This window comes from Lactuca saligna, chromosome 2 (genome assembly GCF_052625555.1).
Source record: "Lactuca saligna cultivar CGN05327 chromosome 2, ASM5262555v1, whole genome shotgun sequence".
In the NCBI taxonomy this organism is placed as follows: Eukaryota; Viridiplantae; Streptophyta; class Magnoliopsida; order Asterales; family Asteraceae; genus Lactuca; species Lactuca saligna.
Genome location: NC_136418.1, coordinates 129515713 through 129532497, shown reverse-complemented (window position 1 = coordinate 129532497; position 16785 = coordinate 129515713). Strand labels below are relative to the sequence as shown.

Genomic DNA, 16785 nt, shown 5'->3' with positions numbered 1-16785 from the left:
TCAATTTTAACATTAGATTTTTAATTTTTTTTTCAATTTTGACATTATATCTTTTGGTCCAAATCAAACATCATTTTTTTTCAATTGTGTTCAATGTTGAATATTTTTCATTTGATATAAACTTTTTTTTATTACACTGAAACCATATAAATATATTTTTTTCATTTAAAAACCACATTTTTGTATAAATATAAGATTTTTTTACAATTAAATAATTCTATTAAATATATATTGATGTCGCATCTAACATTCGTTTAAAGCATCGAAGATGTAAAAAATATAAACAAAATATCAAAGTTTAATGAGAATACTAAAATAAATGTAATAATGGCGATATTTGGCCTTCATAAATATTTTTGAAAAATTATGTTAAAAAATATGATTTTCAATATTGTTAATGGACATACTAATTACATACCTCCAAAATAATTAAAATGTCATTCAACAATTAAATGGACATTCAAGATTAAGTCATGATAGTATTAAGTCACACAATGAGATTCAATATGTTCCTAATAATATTATAAATATGATATGAGATGTAAAATTTTCACGGGTTACACTGGCATTTGGGTCTTGAACGATTGCACGCCTTCAAACATCCGAACTCATTTTACAGTAGCGTATTTAATGTAAAATACGATTTTTATATAACTAATACATATTTATACATAATATTTTATCGTTTGATTGTAAAAAAAGTACTTATATTTATACAGACATGTGGTTTTCAAATAAAAATATATATATGGTTTAAAATGTAATAAAATTATATTTATACAGTTTCAAATGGAAAATATTCAACATTAAACAAAATTGGAAAAAATAATGTTTGCTTTTGAACAAAAAAAATAATGCCAAATCTGAAAAAAAAAAAAAAAAAAAAATAGGAATAATAATAATAATAATTAAAACTTAGGTCCTATTTGATATGCCTCTGACCGAGTCAAGTCAAACATTTTTGGCTGACTCGGTCAACTGAAAGTGTTTGATTTGGTGTATGACTCGGTCAGCAAGGTCTGACTGGGAAAGACATGGATGGATGGCTGACTCAGCCGTGAATAAAGACTTTCCAATTCTACCCTTAAAATTTTAGTGCATAGCAAATGAAAAGAGGGTAATAAGAATCAAACCCATGACCTTACATTCACAAAGTCACATCATTTCCACTACACTAGAAGGTTTTTTTATTATATTTGCTCAAATATTTTATATAATGTGTAACGCTGGTTATTATTATTATTATTATTATTATTATTATTATTATTATTATTGTATATACTATTAATCCTTAAAAGGATGGTGAATAGGAGACTTTCTGCTTTCTCATTTCTGCCACTTAAATTTTCTTCGCTTACTGATTTTGACACGGGAAGGTTGCTTTAAACAAACTTTTACATTTGTCATTTGTACCCTTTTTTCCTTCGCTTTCTGCTTTTGGCACCGGATATTTTTTTTAGTCTTCACCGTCTTAAAGAACCGCCTTACAAAACCGCCTTAAAGTAATTGTAGATAGACGTTGGCTTCTCGGTATATGTTGCCTTCTAATTTCAGTTTCCACCTCGCGCTTTTGGATTTCTGTTTCTCCCTATCTTGCGATTATGTGTTCCTTTCTTGCGGTTTTGATTGTTTCGTTTGACGTTTTCTGGTCTTCATCATTCACTTGTAATTCCTTTGATGGGTTCTGATTTTGATTGTTCTGTACAAAGATTTGAGGCGATGATGAGCTTTGTTTGTGAAAAAAATTGCAACGTCGACCATGGGTGAAGTTGAAGGCCGTATTTTGGCAAGGTAACTCGGAAGGCATATCCGATTGGAATATGCAACCGGTGTTTGCAACCATACCGCCTTTCATTCCCTTTTTTGAGCCTCCTCTCCCAAAAAATCACTGTCGTATTTTTTATTTGGGCTTTCACCTAAAGCTGAAATCTGTTTTTATGATTTTCGATTTTGAAAATTCTGGTGGTTTCTTTGGTTACAACATATGAAACAGGTAAACACACTCACATCCCTGTCCTTTAGTCTAAAATTCCCTTCTGTGTGATTTTTGAAAACTCTGTGATTGACATGTAAACAAAACATGGTAAACTAAATTATGTACAAAGGGTGTTTGATAAAATGTCTGAATGAAACGTCATATCATGGAATACGACTTTTCATTGATAGTTTGGTCAATTGATTTTGTGTTCTGATTTTTGTAGTCATTTATGGACATTGTATCTATTTTTTTAGTCAAATGATAGCTCAACCAATTGATTTTGATTATTGGATTTTGTAGTCACTTACATTTGTAGTTCAAAATCAGTGCATCTTTGTTTCATTAGTCCTTACCTTATAGAGTGATTTTATTTTGACATAATGAAGTCATGTAATTTTGGACAAACCTTCTCTGTGAAAAAAGAAACTAATTTGGGGCTTATTAGATTGTTTTTTTTTTTTTTTTGTTCATAGTTGGCAGATTTGAATATGCACATCAACTGTTTGATGAAATGCTTCAAAGAACCGGTAAGATTACGCACGCTGAGATTCTAACCAATGCGTTTGTCAAGTATGGTGAGATCGAAGATTGTAAGGTGATGTGAAGTATGGAGGAAACCATTTACCTAATGTGCTCTCTTTTATGATAATCTCTTTGAATAAGGTAATTACTGTATCACATAGCAATTATGTACAATTTTTGTCTTAAGAATATAAATTTTCTTTGTCATCTCATTTTTGTTGCAGTAAGTAAGACTAGATGATATGTATGTTGAAAAGGTCTGATACTTCTAATGAATGAAGTATCGAATCAGATAATTGATAGAAATTAGAATCTATGGTGAAACTAGCTATGCTTGGCGAACAATCATCCTACTGGTTTCACATAGTTGGCTTAATTTTTGATACTAATATAAATAATTTTTGATTTTTGTTTGCCTATGGTTAGGTTGATCTACAAACACATGATAGACCAAGTCGTTCACCTTCCTGGAGTTGGTCAATACTTTTTTTTGGTCAAGAATTTTCCAAGTGCAAAGATACAACTAGAAAGAAAGGAAGGTGAACGACTTGGTCAGTCTAAACTTCTTTTAATTATAACTCAAATTTAAGTTAGCATACAAAGGGTTAGTAAGGTCTGAGTTTCTACTATGTTCTTACAGGCTCTGCCAAAGAAGCTATTATAGTGACACCATTAATGGATTGGGTTTACTTTTAATTTAAAAAAATTTAGTTTACCTTTTTTTGAGATAGTGGTTTACAAGAATTTCCTTTTAGGGTTTGATTGGATGGATGGAATGGAGTGAACAAGGTAATGGAATGTGTTATTACATTCCATAATCATGTTTTGTTGGCCAGTAGGAAGCGAATGAATTTTCATTTAAACTTTTTTATAGTATATGTAAATGTGTACAAAAATACAAAATTAACCATACTAAAAGTTTATTAAAATTTAAAACTCATATCAGATTATAATAAAAAATAGTGTTAATTGCGTAAAATACAACATTTTGACATTTTTTGGGGTAAGACCTAAAATTTTAATTTACAATCTAAACCAAAATCGTGACCTAACTTTCCGTTATTGCCTTTTTACGTAAAAAGATTTTGTCTCTTTGAAAAAGTGGTCAACATATTATTTCTTTTATGCAAATAAGTATAAAATATTTTTTGCATAAAAGACACAACATTTTGATAACTTAAAAAAATGTTCGTGTTTTCCATTCAATCAACCGCTAAATAAATATAGTTAATTTCTAGAAAAAAATGAGTTACTAAATCATGAAAGGTCAAAAAAAAATTATGTCATTAAATATTACTTAAATATAAATGGGTTATTTTCTAACCGGAATCAACCATTCCATTCCATTGCTTCCCCAATTCCATGATACAAAACATTACCAGTTTCTTTCCCAAATTACACTTCGTTTTCTCTTACAATCCAATAAATGTAGCCTTTTTTTTCTACGTAAGTTATTGGGCTCCAATTCATCAGTATATTGATGTTTGTTGTTTTGCATTAATGTGCTTCCGTGTGGTTGTTTCATTGATACTCTTATAAACTTGAATGATGAAGCTTTTACTATTTATTGAGGATGCATGTAGTCTTACATGCATTAAAGTTTCCTAATTGTACAACTTTTCTATCGATTGTAAAAAGAAATCATGAACCCCATTTTTTCTTCGTTTTGGTTTTAGTCATCAGGTTTCCTTTTAGGTGATATTTCCCCAAACCCATTAGTTACTTGCTGTTTCTGTGGTTAGAATTTATATTTGTTATCTTACTGTCTTATTCTAATCTTCCAATAGCTTATTAGACTTTCTTTATTTATGTATAAGTTATTTGACTCCAATTCAAATGTATTTTGCACTAAATGCCTTTTTTGTAATTGAATTGTTGATTTTGTGCTTTGGTTTTGATTGGTTCATGTCTTTGTGCTTTGGAGCGATTATTTAAAAAGTTTCTTATCATACTAATTTTCTGTAGTTTACATAACAAGTGTTGAACCATTTTGTCATTTTGATGGTTTAGTTGTTGATTATTTACTTTCAATTGTTTTAGACCGATTGTTTTATAAATTTGATAAAATTGGATTCTTTACTATTTTTGATGACACATTGTGTGATCTTACATACATAAAGAATTCCTAACTATACAAGAAACAATGAACCATTTTGCTCCTTTTTGGTTTGACTTATCAGGTTTTTCCTTTTTTTTTAAGGGACTTTAGGTAAACCATTAATCAGCTTATCAAAGTTTCATTTTACATTTTTATATTAGGTGATGTTAAGAATTCTGTTGATGTTTAGAATAAGTAAAATTTTGAGTTAATATTTCTTGACATATATTTTTGTTCAACAATTGACAATATTAAGGAACAATTTCCATTTTTAGCTATTATTATGTGCAATAGGTTTCACATTTTTAAGCAGGCCTTCTTTTCATTATAAAAGTAGCCACCTTTTAACCGACTGAATCCCTATTCATTATTTCATTATTTTTTTAAATTAATTAATAAGTTTGTCAATTTCAATTGAATGTAGTGCTGACTGTTCAAAAATTGATCAACTAGACAAATTCGTACTTCACTAATCATAGGAAATTGTTGGCTTTTATAGTTTGTTTTCCAATTTTTTCAGGACAAGAGCTGAATTCTCAAGAGGTGATCAATTTTATGCATCATATCCTGCAGCGGGTGGTATAACTTTAACATACTATGTAAAACATATTTGATACTCAACTATATATCTATAATAACATAGGCAACTCACCGCCCATCACTCACTACGCCATCAAGCTCTGCAATATGAAAACGATAAATTTTTTGGATGAGGCTCTGTTTGGTTTTTAGATTCCGATGGAATTGGAATTTCAGATTCCATTCCATCGTGTCTTTTGGAATTAAGTTCCATAACAATCCTTCTAATCCATGTGTTGATGGACTTTAATACATCTTTGTTCAGGAATATCAGTTCAAACTATGATGCGGTATCCATCATATATGATGTTTATAAATATGCCAAAACACATGGCTAGAAGATGCAGGCGCTGATGTACTTAAAGCATGTATCCTTTTTTACTATTTTTACTTTCGTTCCTTTGACTATTTATATTCAACAAAACATCCCCCCTTTGAAATACTATCTTCTTCATCTATCCTTTTACATATACATTAAGCAGCCAGGTATCGATGCCCCTTCTTTCGTCTTTGTTTCTCAATTTCATAAGTTAGGATTTAGTTTTGGGTTTATGATGATTAGAGTCCATTTGGCAATTGTGATGGAATATGCTTCTAAAGGGAAACTTTTTGACCCCACCCCATTTGTCAATCCTTTTTTTTTAATCTTATATGAAGTCATTTGTTGTTTTTCTTTCTTGCAAACATTTAATTATGTTGATTATGAGCATGGTCGATTTTTCTTTCAACAACTCATATTTGGTGTCAGCAACTATCACTTTATGATTATTGAAACTTTAAAAATGTTAGTAAATAGTAACAAACTTTTATATTTGTTCAAATACATATCATAAATTTACTTAATTGAATTTTGTTTCATTGTTATGAAATTTTGTATTTTTGTTTGTTGATTGTGGAAAGTTTATGGAAAACAAAAATTGTTAAAATAGTAATCAAGTTTCAGTTTTGTTATGATATTACAAAAATGATGAAAAAAAAAAGTTTGAGGTACTGAGTTGAACAAATTTTAAATTTGGTTACTTTTTAATGAAAATAGTTTTGCTTTTTTTTATATATCATTATTATTATTATTATTATTTGGGTAGACTCTAATAATTTGAATTAATTTTTTTATCAGTCAAGCAAGTTTGTGTACTCTATGACATTCAAGCAGTGGAAAAACATTAATGTGAACAAATTTCATAAAACTGATGATAGATTTGGATGAAAGTTGGTATCTATATTAGTCCAAATTGCATCCCACATCAGGTAATGTCAAATGTACCCCTATTGACTAGATAAAGCTAATTGTGTAATTGTTGTTTTTTTCAGGTAGGAGAGAATTGGTTCAAATAACCAAACAAAAAAAAAAAACCCAACGCCAAAGGCGCATCTGATTCCATCTAGTTATTATTGTTATTATTATCTTTGTTATTATTATTATTATTATTATTATTATTATTATTATTATTATTATTATTATTATTATTATTATTATTATATTGCATAAAAATGAATAGCGCATCAGGGTAAAATAGTCATTTTGCATTAGTCAGTACGTTCAGTCAAATGCACAATTAAACATCATGATTTCTTACTCAGTCAAAATTTCTTACTCAGACAGACATTTCTCAGTCAGCAATTATCAAACGGAGCCTTAGTGTCAACATTGAAAAAAAAAATGATAAATTAGTGTCTTTTGTGGAACGAAATTCAATTTAGACTAGAGGTGTGCAAAAATTAACTGGTCCAATTACAAACCGATCGATTGGATTGGATATCGGACTCGAAATTTCAAAATCCAATTGGATTGGATCGGTTATTGGATTATCCTGAAAATCCAATTGATAACCGAACCAATATAATCCAATTTAATCCAATAAATATTCAACATTATTATCCAAATCCAATTACTATTATTAAATATTCAATAAAAAATTATGTTGAAAGCTTAAAGTTAATGCAACTTTGATAGTCTTATTTAGCGTAATTATTTGCGATTTTATTTTTACTTATCATAGTTATATTTGGTTATTCAATAGAAAGGGATTAAAATTGATTAGATAATGTATAGTCAATGGATTAAAACAATAAAAAAAATATCCAATGGATAAAACCGATCCAATCCAAATATTAATTGGATCAGATCGGATCAGTTTTTATATTAAATTGGAGTGGGTCGGTTGATAAAATGCAAAATCCAATGGATGACTGCATTTGATCGATTGGATTTGAATCAATGAATACCATTAATTTAGACACCTCAGCATGTCATGTAATCATGTCACATCAACAAGCAATTATGTTGACCGGTCAAATTGTCGGAATTGTAAAATTTTGAAAAATTCAGTGTTAAATTAGAATTTTGATGTAAACTTAATGACTTTTGTGCTATTTTCCCTAGTGGTAATTAAAGAGTATTTATTTGTATATGTTTAAAGATAGGGGTGAACAAAACTCAAACTATAAATTGAAAAAAAAAATAATAAAATAAAATAAAAAAAATAAAAAGACAAAACAAAAAAACACACTCAAAAACCAATACCGATATGGTGATTTTGTATTTTATAAAAATCGAATATTTACGGTGTGGTGTAGTTTTTTTATATAAAACATCGAAAAACTGTACCGTACCATTCCTAAAAACCACATACCAAAAAATGTATCGTATGAGTTTTTAAATAGTTAAATAATATATACTACATATTTAATATTTATAAAATATATTATTCTTTTTATGTTTTTTTTTCAAATATAATTGACTAAAAAAATGAAGTGGAATTTCACTATCAGTTTAAGTCCCTACATAAACATAAATTAATTTTTTAAGACTTATAGTCACGAAAATATTATTTTAAGTCTTCTCAAATATTTTTTTAATTAAAATTATACTACTTTCATCATATATTTATTATTTACTTTTGATTTTTGAAGTTTTTATTCATTATCTTTGATAATATATATATATATATATATATATATATATATATATATATATATATATATATATATATATATATATTTTTGATATATAATATTTGATGCAAAATATATGAATGTATTGTGTTTTAAATATATTTTAATTATTATAATTTTCATCAAGTAATTTATATCACAAATAAAAAAAATTAAGATCAAAACTGAAAAATAAAAACTTTAAAAATAAAAAATAAAGGAACTAGTAACATTATTTTATTCTTTTAGCATTCTAGCCACTAGCTACGTTAAAATTGTTTTACATTTGACTTATTATAAGCCCAAAGATATATTACTATTGATCCATTGGTTTTGGGTTTTTTAAACTGCCAATGTAAAACCCTCATTACAGCTATTGCATTTTAAGAATCAAAACGATAAAATAAAACCGAATTGCAGTTAGAATGACAAAGTGTACCAAACATAAAACCGAACGATACAGTTTTAACTATCTAAAATATATTTGGTTTTTGGTAAGGTTTCAGCCAAAATTTTCACCATACTCAGTTACTCACCTTTGGTTAAAATACTTTAAAAAAATTGACAATGAAAACTAATCCATCCCCGATCCGATTCTCAACGGATACCCGTTTACAAAACACTATTGGGTCTGCGTGTATTCCAACGGGGAAACGAAGATCCCCGTTTAACATTCAAAATAAGAATAACTTTAATGCAAAGAGAATACAAAACCATTAGACTTAGTGATGTAAGCATAAATTCAAATCCATAATAATTTTGATAACGTATAAGACCATTAAGAGAGACATACTTGTAAGTGGTTACTAGTAACGAAAAAAAAAACAATAATAATATCACTAATACTTTTTTTAGAACAACAACATAACATATAACTCAAAAACGAAGCTAGCTAGAGGCTAGCAAAGAATACAAAATTAAGGCAACAATTGATTATGCAACCACGTATTCCAATTATTTGAAGCCTTCTTATCCCTATAGGTGAACCAACGAAAAGATAAATCTAAAATACTATCAAACAAAAACTGTTTTTTGCACTTAGAAGGGCAAAAAATAACCGTGTTCCTATAGGATCATATAACCCAAAGCACCGTCAAGCACACCGTCTCCAGGACTAGTCGATCCCTACTTGCCACCTACGAATTATCGATCCAGTTAATAAATTGAAGCCGATCCACAAAAACTGGAATCGCCAAATCCAACCACAAACTGACTCTACTCCAATTTTGACAAGCCAAGTCGCAATAAAAGAATAAATGAACCACCTCCTCTTGAGCATTTTGACAAACATGGCAGAGAATAGAACCCAACTCTACACCTCTTTCCACCAGAAGCATTCTAAGAGGTAATCTCTACAGTAGAAGGCGCCAAAAAATATATTAACTTTTAAAGGCACATAAGAATTCCATTTAGTACCAATTCCCTCCACTAGAAGGTAGCTTCGTCAATCTATCTCTTGACCAACTTAACCGAGAAACACCCATTGGGATCAAGATCCCAAGATCACTTATGCAGGGTAGCAGACAACACCACCGAGGACAAAATAGACATAAGATTATCTAATTGCAGAGATTCAGCCCCACCTCTAATTGGCCTACACCAAGAAAAACTCCAACCCATAAAATCCCAAAAATCACAAACTTTACCATCTTTGAGAAGAGAGGGCATACAATATGTGAAACTCAGATTTGAACATGACTCCACTACACCAAGTATCCTCCCAGAATCTCGCAATAGACCCATCACCTAAGACAATAGACATAACATTTTTATCAACCACATCCCGATCATGGAGTTGATTAATAGAGGCCGCAATTTTCTCCTAAACCCCACCTCCATAGGGCCCAGACCCACCTAACAAGGCCCTCGAATCTCCATACAACCCCTTAATAACTTTCACTCGTAAAGAACTTGTTTCATTAAAAAACCGTCATTTCCACTTGTACAAAAGAGCAAGATTGAAAGCATCCAGGCTACCAATATCAAGGTCATTTTGATCTCTACTTAAACAACTTCCTGACCATCGCCTGTTTCCATCCAGGCTGCCGATTACTCCTCCGAGTACTCGCTACTCGTCCCCTTACCAAGGCAAGTTACAGAATCCTGAGTACTCCCCAATCGGCCCCTTTACTGAACTGAGTAGTGTTGTAAAACATGATCAACTCGGTGATTAATATGTATAATATACTTAATGATTTATTATTGAACACACACATGTGATTATTACTACATATATAACTTAAATTTTCAGTAATTATTCACGAAGTGAGACCATTATGTGTTTTTTTAGCTTTTGTGTATTCACATGTATCTAATTTTGTTATATATTTCAATCAACTTATGATTTTAACATATATAATTTCCCTAAAATTATTTCTACATGAATTATCAAATCCGAGTACTCCCGGGTACTCGCTACTCGGTAGTCGGCCGAACAGGTACCGAGTAACGAGTTCTGCAACCTTGGATTTAAGATCACGTCCCATTTCACCCAATGAATACGCCTATGACCTTCTTCCATCCCCCCAAAAAAAAGTTAGCTCTACAAGATTCCAACAAATATCACTAGTACTCTAAGTTCTATGAATAAAGAAATGACAAAAACACTAGCACTACAAATAAAATAGAAAGTTATCTCAAGAAATTATCTTCAAATAGTTCACATGAACGATTTTAGGTAACGGATTTCAGTTTCGGTATCGGTTTCGGGTAATCGGGGCAGGTATTATGTTTACCATCCTCGTAACTAAACCCACGAAATTTTTCTAAAAGTATATCAAACCCGATCTCAGCTCCAATTAACCAATCCTAAATAGGAGTTCGCTCTTTGAAAATATCATCACTTTCCTAAATTATTTCTTTATTAGAACAAATTAATCTATACATGTAAAACTCGATATACTCCTCTATCCTTCTTAATAAATGAAGGTTTTTTTATCACATGTTAATCTCTCATGAATTTTGATAATTATCATTTTGTAGGATTTTTGAAATAAACATTATTCACTTGTCAATTTTTAGTTTGTTTTAATTTTTAAAATAAAATTCATATACTTTTATATATGTAAAGTATTAAATATCATATTAAATTGCAATAAATACGTTTTCATTTCTTATTTTAAAGTTTTCATTTTTTATTTTAAAGTTGTATTTAATATTTAATCTTTTTTAAGTACAACAAAATTAAGTAAAGAACGCGTAATTGAGACGCCGCCTGTATTCTCTTCTCACGCCCATTTGTTGATATCATCTCGTCGTCAAGAAAGCTTGAAGGTCGTGAGAGAAAGAGTCATGGGGGTGTCAAAGGAGCAGGTGGAGTCGGCACTTAGGTCAAAACTGTCTCCTTCTCATATCGTAAGCACTCCCCTTAATTTACATGCATCCACTTCGGATTACACCAATCAATTTGTAGCATATTTATTGTATTTCATTTCTGATTTCAACTGCCAACTGCGTATGTGAAGAAATTACTTCGATTCCCAATTGTTTTAGTTTTATCTTGAAAACTGCAGTAGAGCATGTCGTATCTCTTCAATCCATGATGGTTTGCTTCCAAAACAACTTCTAATAATGATCCTAAAATGAGAACAAAGCGATACTGCACTCCTGAAAACTGAAAACCCTAAGCGTAAATCACGAAAATGAAGAGATTATGGTTGAACCAAGGAAGTAACTAAAGAACAACAATTAAGCATCAAAATTTCTACCCACTAAGGATCTGTTTGGTTGGATGGAAAGGAATGACAAAAATAGAATGGAATAAGTCATTACATTCCAGAGTCGTCTATCTTTCTTTTCTTTTTCTGCCTAGAAAGTAGAAACACACATATTGGTTTAAGTTTCTTATAATTCTCTGATGATTGATATTTGAATATTTTTTTATTTTCAGGAAGTGATTGATACATCCGGAGGGTAAGTTTGGAATAAAAAAACAAATGCAGTCCATTATTTCTGCATACCAGTTGTTGAATTTGGTGATGGTGGTGGTTGTTTTCAGGTGTGGTGCAAGTTTCCAAGTTGAGATTGTGAGTGAAGAATTTGAAGGGAAGAGATTGTTGGAAAGGCATAGGATGGTGAATGGGGCACTGGTTGAGGAGATGAAAGACATTCATGCCCTTTCCATCACCAAAGCTCTTACTCCTGATCAATGGAAGATTAAGCAACAAGAATCTGCAGCTTCTCAACCTCCTTCTACTACTACTGCTGCTTGATATTAATAATCAATAGTACTATTTTGGTTGCAATAATATTATCCTTCACATGTAATCTCTTGCTTATGTATGTGTCTTGTTTGACAAATTGTAATAACAAGTAGCCTGTAACATGGTGTGTGACATCTTGGGTTTTGCTAGGTATTTTCATGATATTTTAAGAGTTTATTTCAGATTCAAATATGCATATTAGATAAATGACGAAATAAAATTCTCCTCCTTCCTTTTTATCATGATGAATTTTTCAGATAATACTGATTCATATGTTCGCAGCAAATGGACTCATGAAAATAATCGAGCTCTTTACTCATCTTCTTTTGAATCATCAATTAACTACAACATTTTATCAGTAGCTTTCTCGAGTTGCTTATACAAGATTACTTTGTTGCTAACGCAAAGTTTGGTTGTGATCTATTTAGAAGAAGGTTTTTACCATAAAAATCAGATCTTGATGATTTAGCTCTAACCATGCAAGTGATAAATGGCCACAAAGTGAGCGTATGGACTTGATAGGTGTCTTAATCCCCATCCATGCATGCAAAAGCATAAAGTTCATAACTTTATGGTTATGGACGTTGTTAGGAGCCTAGATCTATGTTCTGGATGTTTGGACTTAATGGATTAAGTTAAAAGAAGGATTTTAGGGTGACTGGCAGGAACGCTGGGCCTACCCCCTAGTACAATGCGCGTTCCGGGTCAGTTTCCCGCTTCTGGTCAAGGCCAAGGCCAGTGTACGTCGGGCGTATGTGCCAGGTACGCCGTGCGTATGCATGTAGAGTGGTTAACATGGTTTTTGGGCCTTAGGTGATTAGGCCTGGATTTGTTGGGGCTCATGGTCCACTATGGAGTAAGGCCTCTGGGCCTAGGACTGGGATTTATGGTGTTGGGCCTTATTGGGCTTTAAAACTTAAAGTAATGGACTTGGGCCTTAAATTGATTATGAATTGGACCTTGGGAAAAGGCCCATTAGGGTAAGGACTAGGGGACCTTGCCTTGAGAAATGAATTAGAAGTTGGGCCATAAGGGAGTTATACTTAGGCCCAATAACTAACTAGGGAACTTGTTATGCTTTAGGGATAGGAGTTCCAAGCCATCCAAGGAGTACCATTTCGGCACACACGGTTGAGGTGAGTTACCTTCCCTGTATGAGTGGGTCGAAGGCACCAATGTCGACCCACTAATAGTTTTTTTATAGTAGAGATGATTGTCTTTGTGATAATTGTCTGATATGTCACTATCTGTTGAGTTTTATGTGCTTATATGCTATGTTATTACGTGGTAATGGTAGGGGTGAAGTAGATCTCGTAACCGGTCGAAAGAGACCGAAGGGAGGCCAGCCCCAAGATATGCTAGGCAGTATGTGATTTATGTGCTTATATGCTAGGATATTATGTGGTAGTGGTAGGGGTGAAATAGACCTCGTAACCGGTTGAAAGTGACCGAAGGGGTAGGCTGGCACCCACATATGCTAGACAGTTACCGGTTAAAAGAAACCGAAGGGGTTGACCAGCACCCTGATATGATCGGCGGTTACCAGTTGAAAGAGACCAAAGGGATAGACCAGCACCCGGATATGCTAGGCAGTACCGGTTGAAAGAGACCGAAAGGGGTAGGCCAGCACCCGGATATGCTAAACAGTATGTTTAATGTATGGTATGTGGTATTATAGGGGAACTCACTAAGCTTCGTGCTTACGCTTTTTAGTTTTGATTTTAGGTACTTCTTCGAAAGGAAAAGAGCCGGCATCATCGCATCACATCACACTATGATTTTCCCACATGAGATCTTTGGGAGTTGTACTCTGATGATTGTTTTTTTATGACATGTTTTGGTTATTGAGATATTGATTTTTGATTATGATATGGGATGACACTATTGATGTTTTCATACTAACGTTTTTATGAATTACTTAATTAAAAACAAAAATTTTAGTCGTAAATTTTGGAATGTTACAATAATGATTTAAATGTCCTCTACCAATCACCACTATTCAATGAGAAACTACTTGGAAAAACATTAAAATGTTCATTTGCATTTGGCTCCTGACAAGAAAAAATTGTTTGTTGCGCTACAAGAAACAGCAAGAAAGGACATGGAATGGAATTTTGGCGTATTAAATAGTCGTTGGAACCATAATAAGACTCTACACAGTATATAATAAGACTAATTGCACAGTTTGTAGATGTTTTAAGGTGTAACAATATAATATGACTTTGGAAGTGCGCGACTCCGGAACCCACCACCGACTTCAATTGGATCTTCTAGATCATTTTGAGCATGCCTACGTGCCTATTTTAGATGACTAGTTGGTTTTTATTATCTTTTTAATTATCGGATTTATGATTCTAATTTTCATATTTAGGATTTTATTTATAATATTAGGGTTCGGAGGCTTAAGAAAGATATATATTGTGTAATGGGTTGGGAATAATAAAAGAGAGATAATGCCTATCTGGTAAAAAGATTATGATAGAATGACACCCTCCACTTTAAGATGGTTTGCTTATTATATTTTCCTAGAAATAACTAATACTATTTTGCAGCTGATACTATTTACTTTTTGACCAAAAACAAAAGGTATTACTTTAGACCCCGAATGTAACCAAAGTAGGCTTCAACTCTTTTCATAAGAAGCCCCTGAGTTTCGGTTCCAATTCCTACTGTTGTAGGGTTTCTATGTTTGCACTTTGCACTTTGTAGTATCATGAATCTTAATGGGAACCCACTTTCAAATTTCTTGTTTATTTCTTTTGTTATTTATTTATTTAGTATTATTTATTTATTTTTCTATAATGCTATAACATATGTTTGTCTTATTATTACACAATATGATAGTGAAAGACGAAGGTGTTGCTATATATCCGGTGCATGATACCGATCTCCCAACTGAGGTAGAAATAAATCCATATATGATTCTAGAATTGTGTGATTCCGGAATCCACCATCCTTTAATGGGATCTTCTAGATTACATTGAGTACCTAAGTGTCTATTATAGATGACTAGTTTATTTTTATTATCTTTTTAATTTTCATATTTAGGATTTTAATTTCATTTGTATTTGTGTGTTTTTTAATAAAATGTTTTTAAATGTTTTTTAAATCAAAGTTGTGAAGGTTTGGAGGGTTCAAAAAATGTGTTACTTGTGGAGTGGGTTGAAATTGATAGAAGATAGAGAAGAGAGATAAAGTTGGTGTAACGTTTATGTGGCAATCGGATATGATTACTAGTGAAATGGTAGTCACTTGATCATCAAACCATTTCATAAAGCTATAAAAATGATGTTCACTAGTGAAATACCAAGAAGAAAAGAGAAAAAAAAAAGTGGGGAAAGAAGAGAAAGAAAGAGATAGTTTCTTCTCTCTACCTTGTGAAGTTCCGTGACCACACCTACTTGCACTAGGGGCAATGTCCTTTAAGGAGGAGGGAGTCGTTTCCACTGAACCCACTGTCACATCAATTTTTCTCTTTGATTTTTCTTCATCTTTCCGAACCCACAACACACGGAAATCCTATCTTTTTCAACCCACTCAACTCACTCAGTTAAAAAAAATACTAAACAACTAAGGTACAAGTCTTAAACATATGGTACAAGAGAAAATGAGAGAAAGAAAGTAGAGAGAGAGGATGAAATGGGTTTGTGAAACCAATTAAACAACACGCCGCAGAGGGAGTGGTATCGGCGGTAACTCTATTGCTAATTAAGATTTTACCTTGATTATTTTGTATATTTTTTTTAATTGAGTGGGTTGAGAAATGTAGGATTTCTATGTGTTGTGGGTTCGGAAAAATAAAGAAAAATCAAAGAAAAAAGCTGATGTGGGTTTAGGTTCAGTGGATTCAATGGGAACAACTCCCTCCCCCTTAGCCTAAAATGTAGTTTGTTTATTATATTTTCCAAAAAAAAAAAAAAAAAAAACCATTAATTATATTTTGCAACTAAAGTTAAACTAATCATTTGCTTTGTGACCAAAAACAAAAAGGTATTACTTTAGACCCCAAAGGTAACCAAAGTAAGTAGTAGGCTTCAACTCTTTTCATAAGGAGCCCTGAGTTTGGGGTCCAATTCCTACTGCTGTAGGGTTTCTCTGTTTGCACTTTGCAGTATCATGTTTCTCACTGGGAACCCACTTTTAAACTTCTTGATTATTTCTTCTTTTTTATTTATTTATTTTTCTAAAATGAAGTTCTTTCTACAATCCTAACAGAGTAACAGTTACTTTGTTTTATTTTGGTCCTCTGTTTTTCACTTATTCTAAAAAAAGTTCCCCCCTATATTCCTTACAGTTGCACTTTTACCCCAAATGACAAGTCGCAGTCCAGAATTTAACAAAACTTATCAAAACACATAACTCTTTAATACCATGTAACATGCACCAACCTTCACTTATTTTCAAGTAACAATTGTTTCCTACTAAAACCGAACAACATCAACATAAGTACATAACAAGAAGGCAACATGAAA

General features: G+C 31.7%; 1 protein-coding gene across 1 annotated transcript; it reads left to right on the top strand.

Moving 5' to 3' along the window:
* The first annotated feature begins 11302 nt into the window (after window positions 1-11302).
* On the top strand, window positions 11303-12503 carry LOC145031594 (BolA-like family protein). The gene is made up of 3 exons (XM_078980187.1): window positions 11303-11465; window positions 12001-12023; window positions 12109-12503. The coding sequence occupies exons 1-3, from the start codon at window positions 11403-11405 to the stop codon at window positions 12320-12322; spliced, it is 300 nt and encodes a 99-aa protein (XP_078836313.1). The 5' UTR covers window positions 11303-11402; the 3' UTR covers window positions 12323-12503.
* The last annotated feature ends 4282 nt before the right edge of the window (window positions 12504-16785 follow it).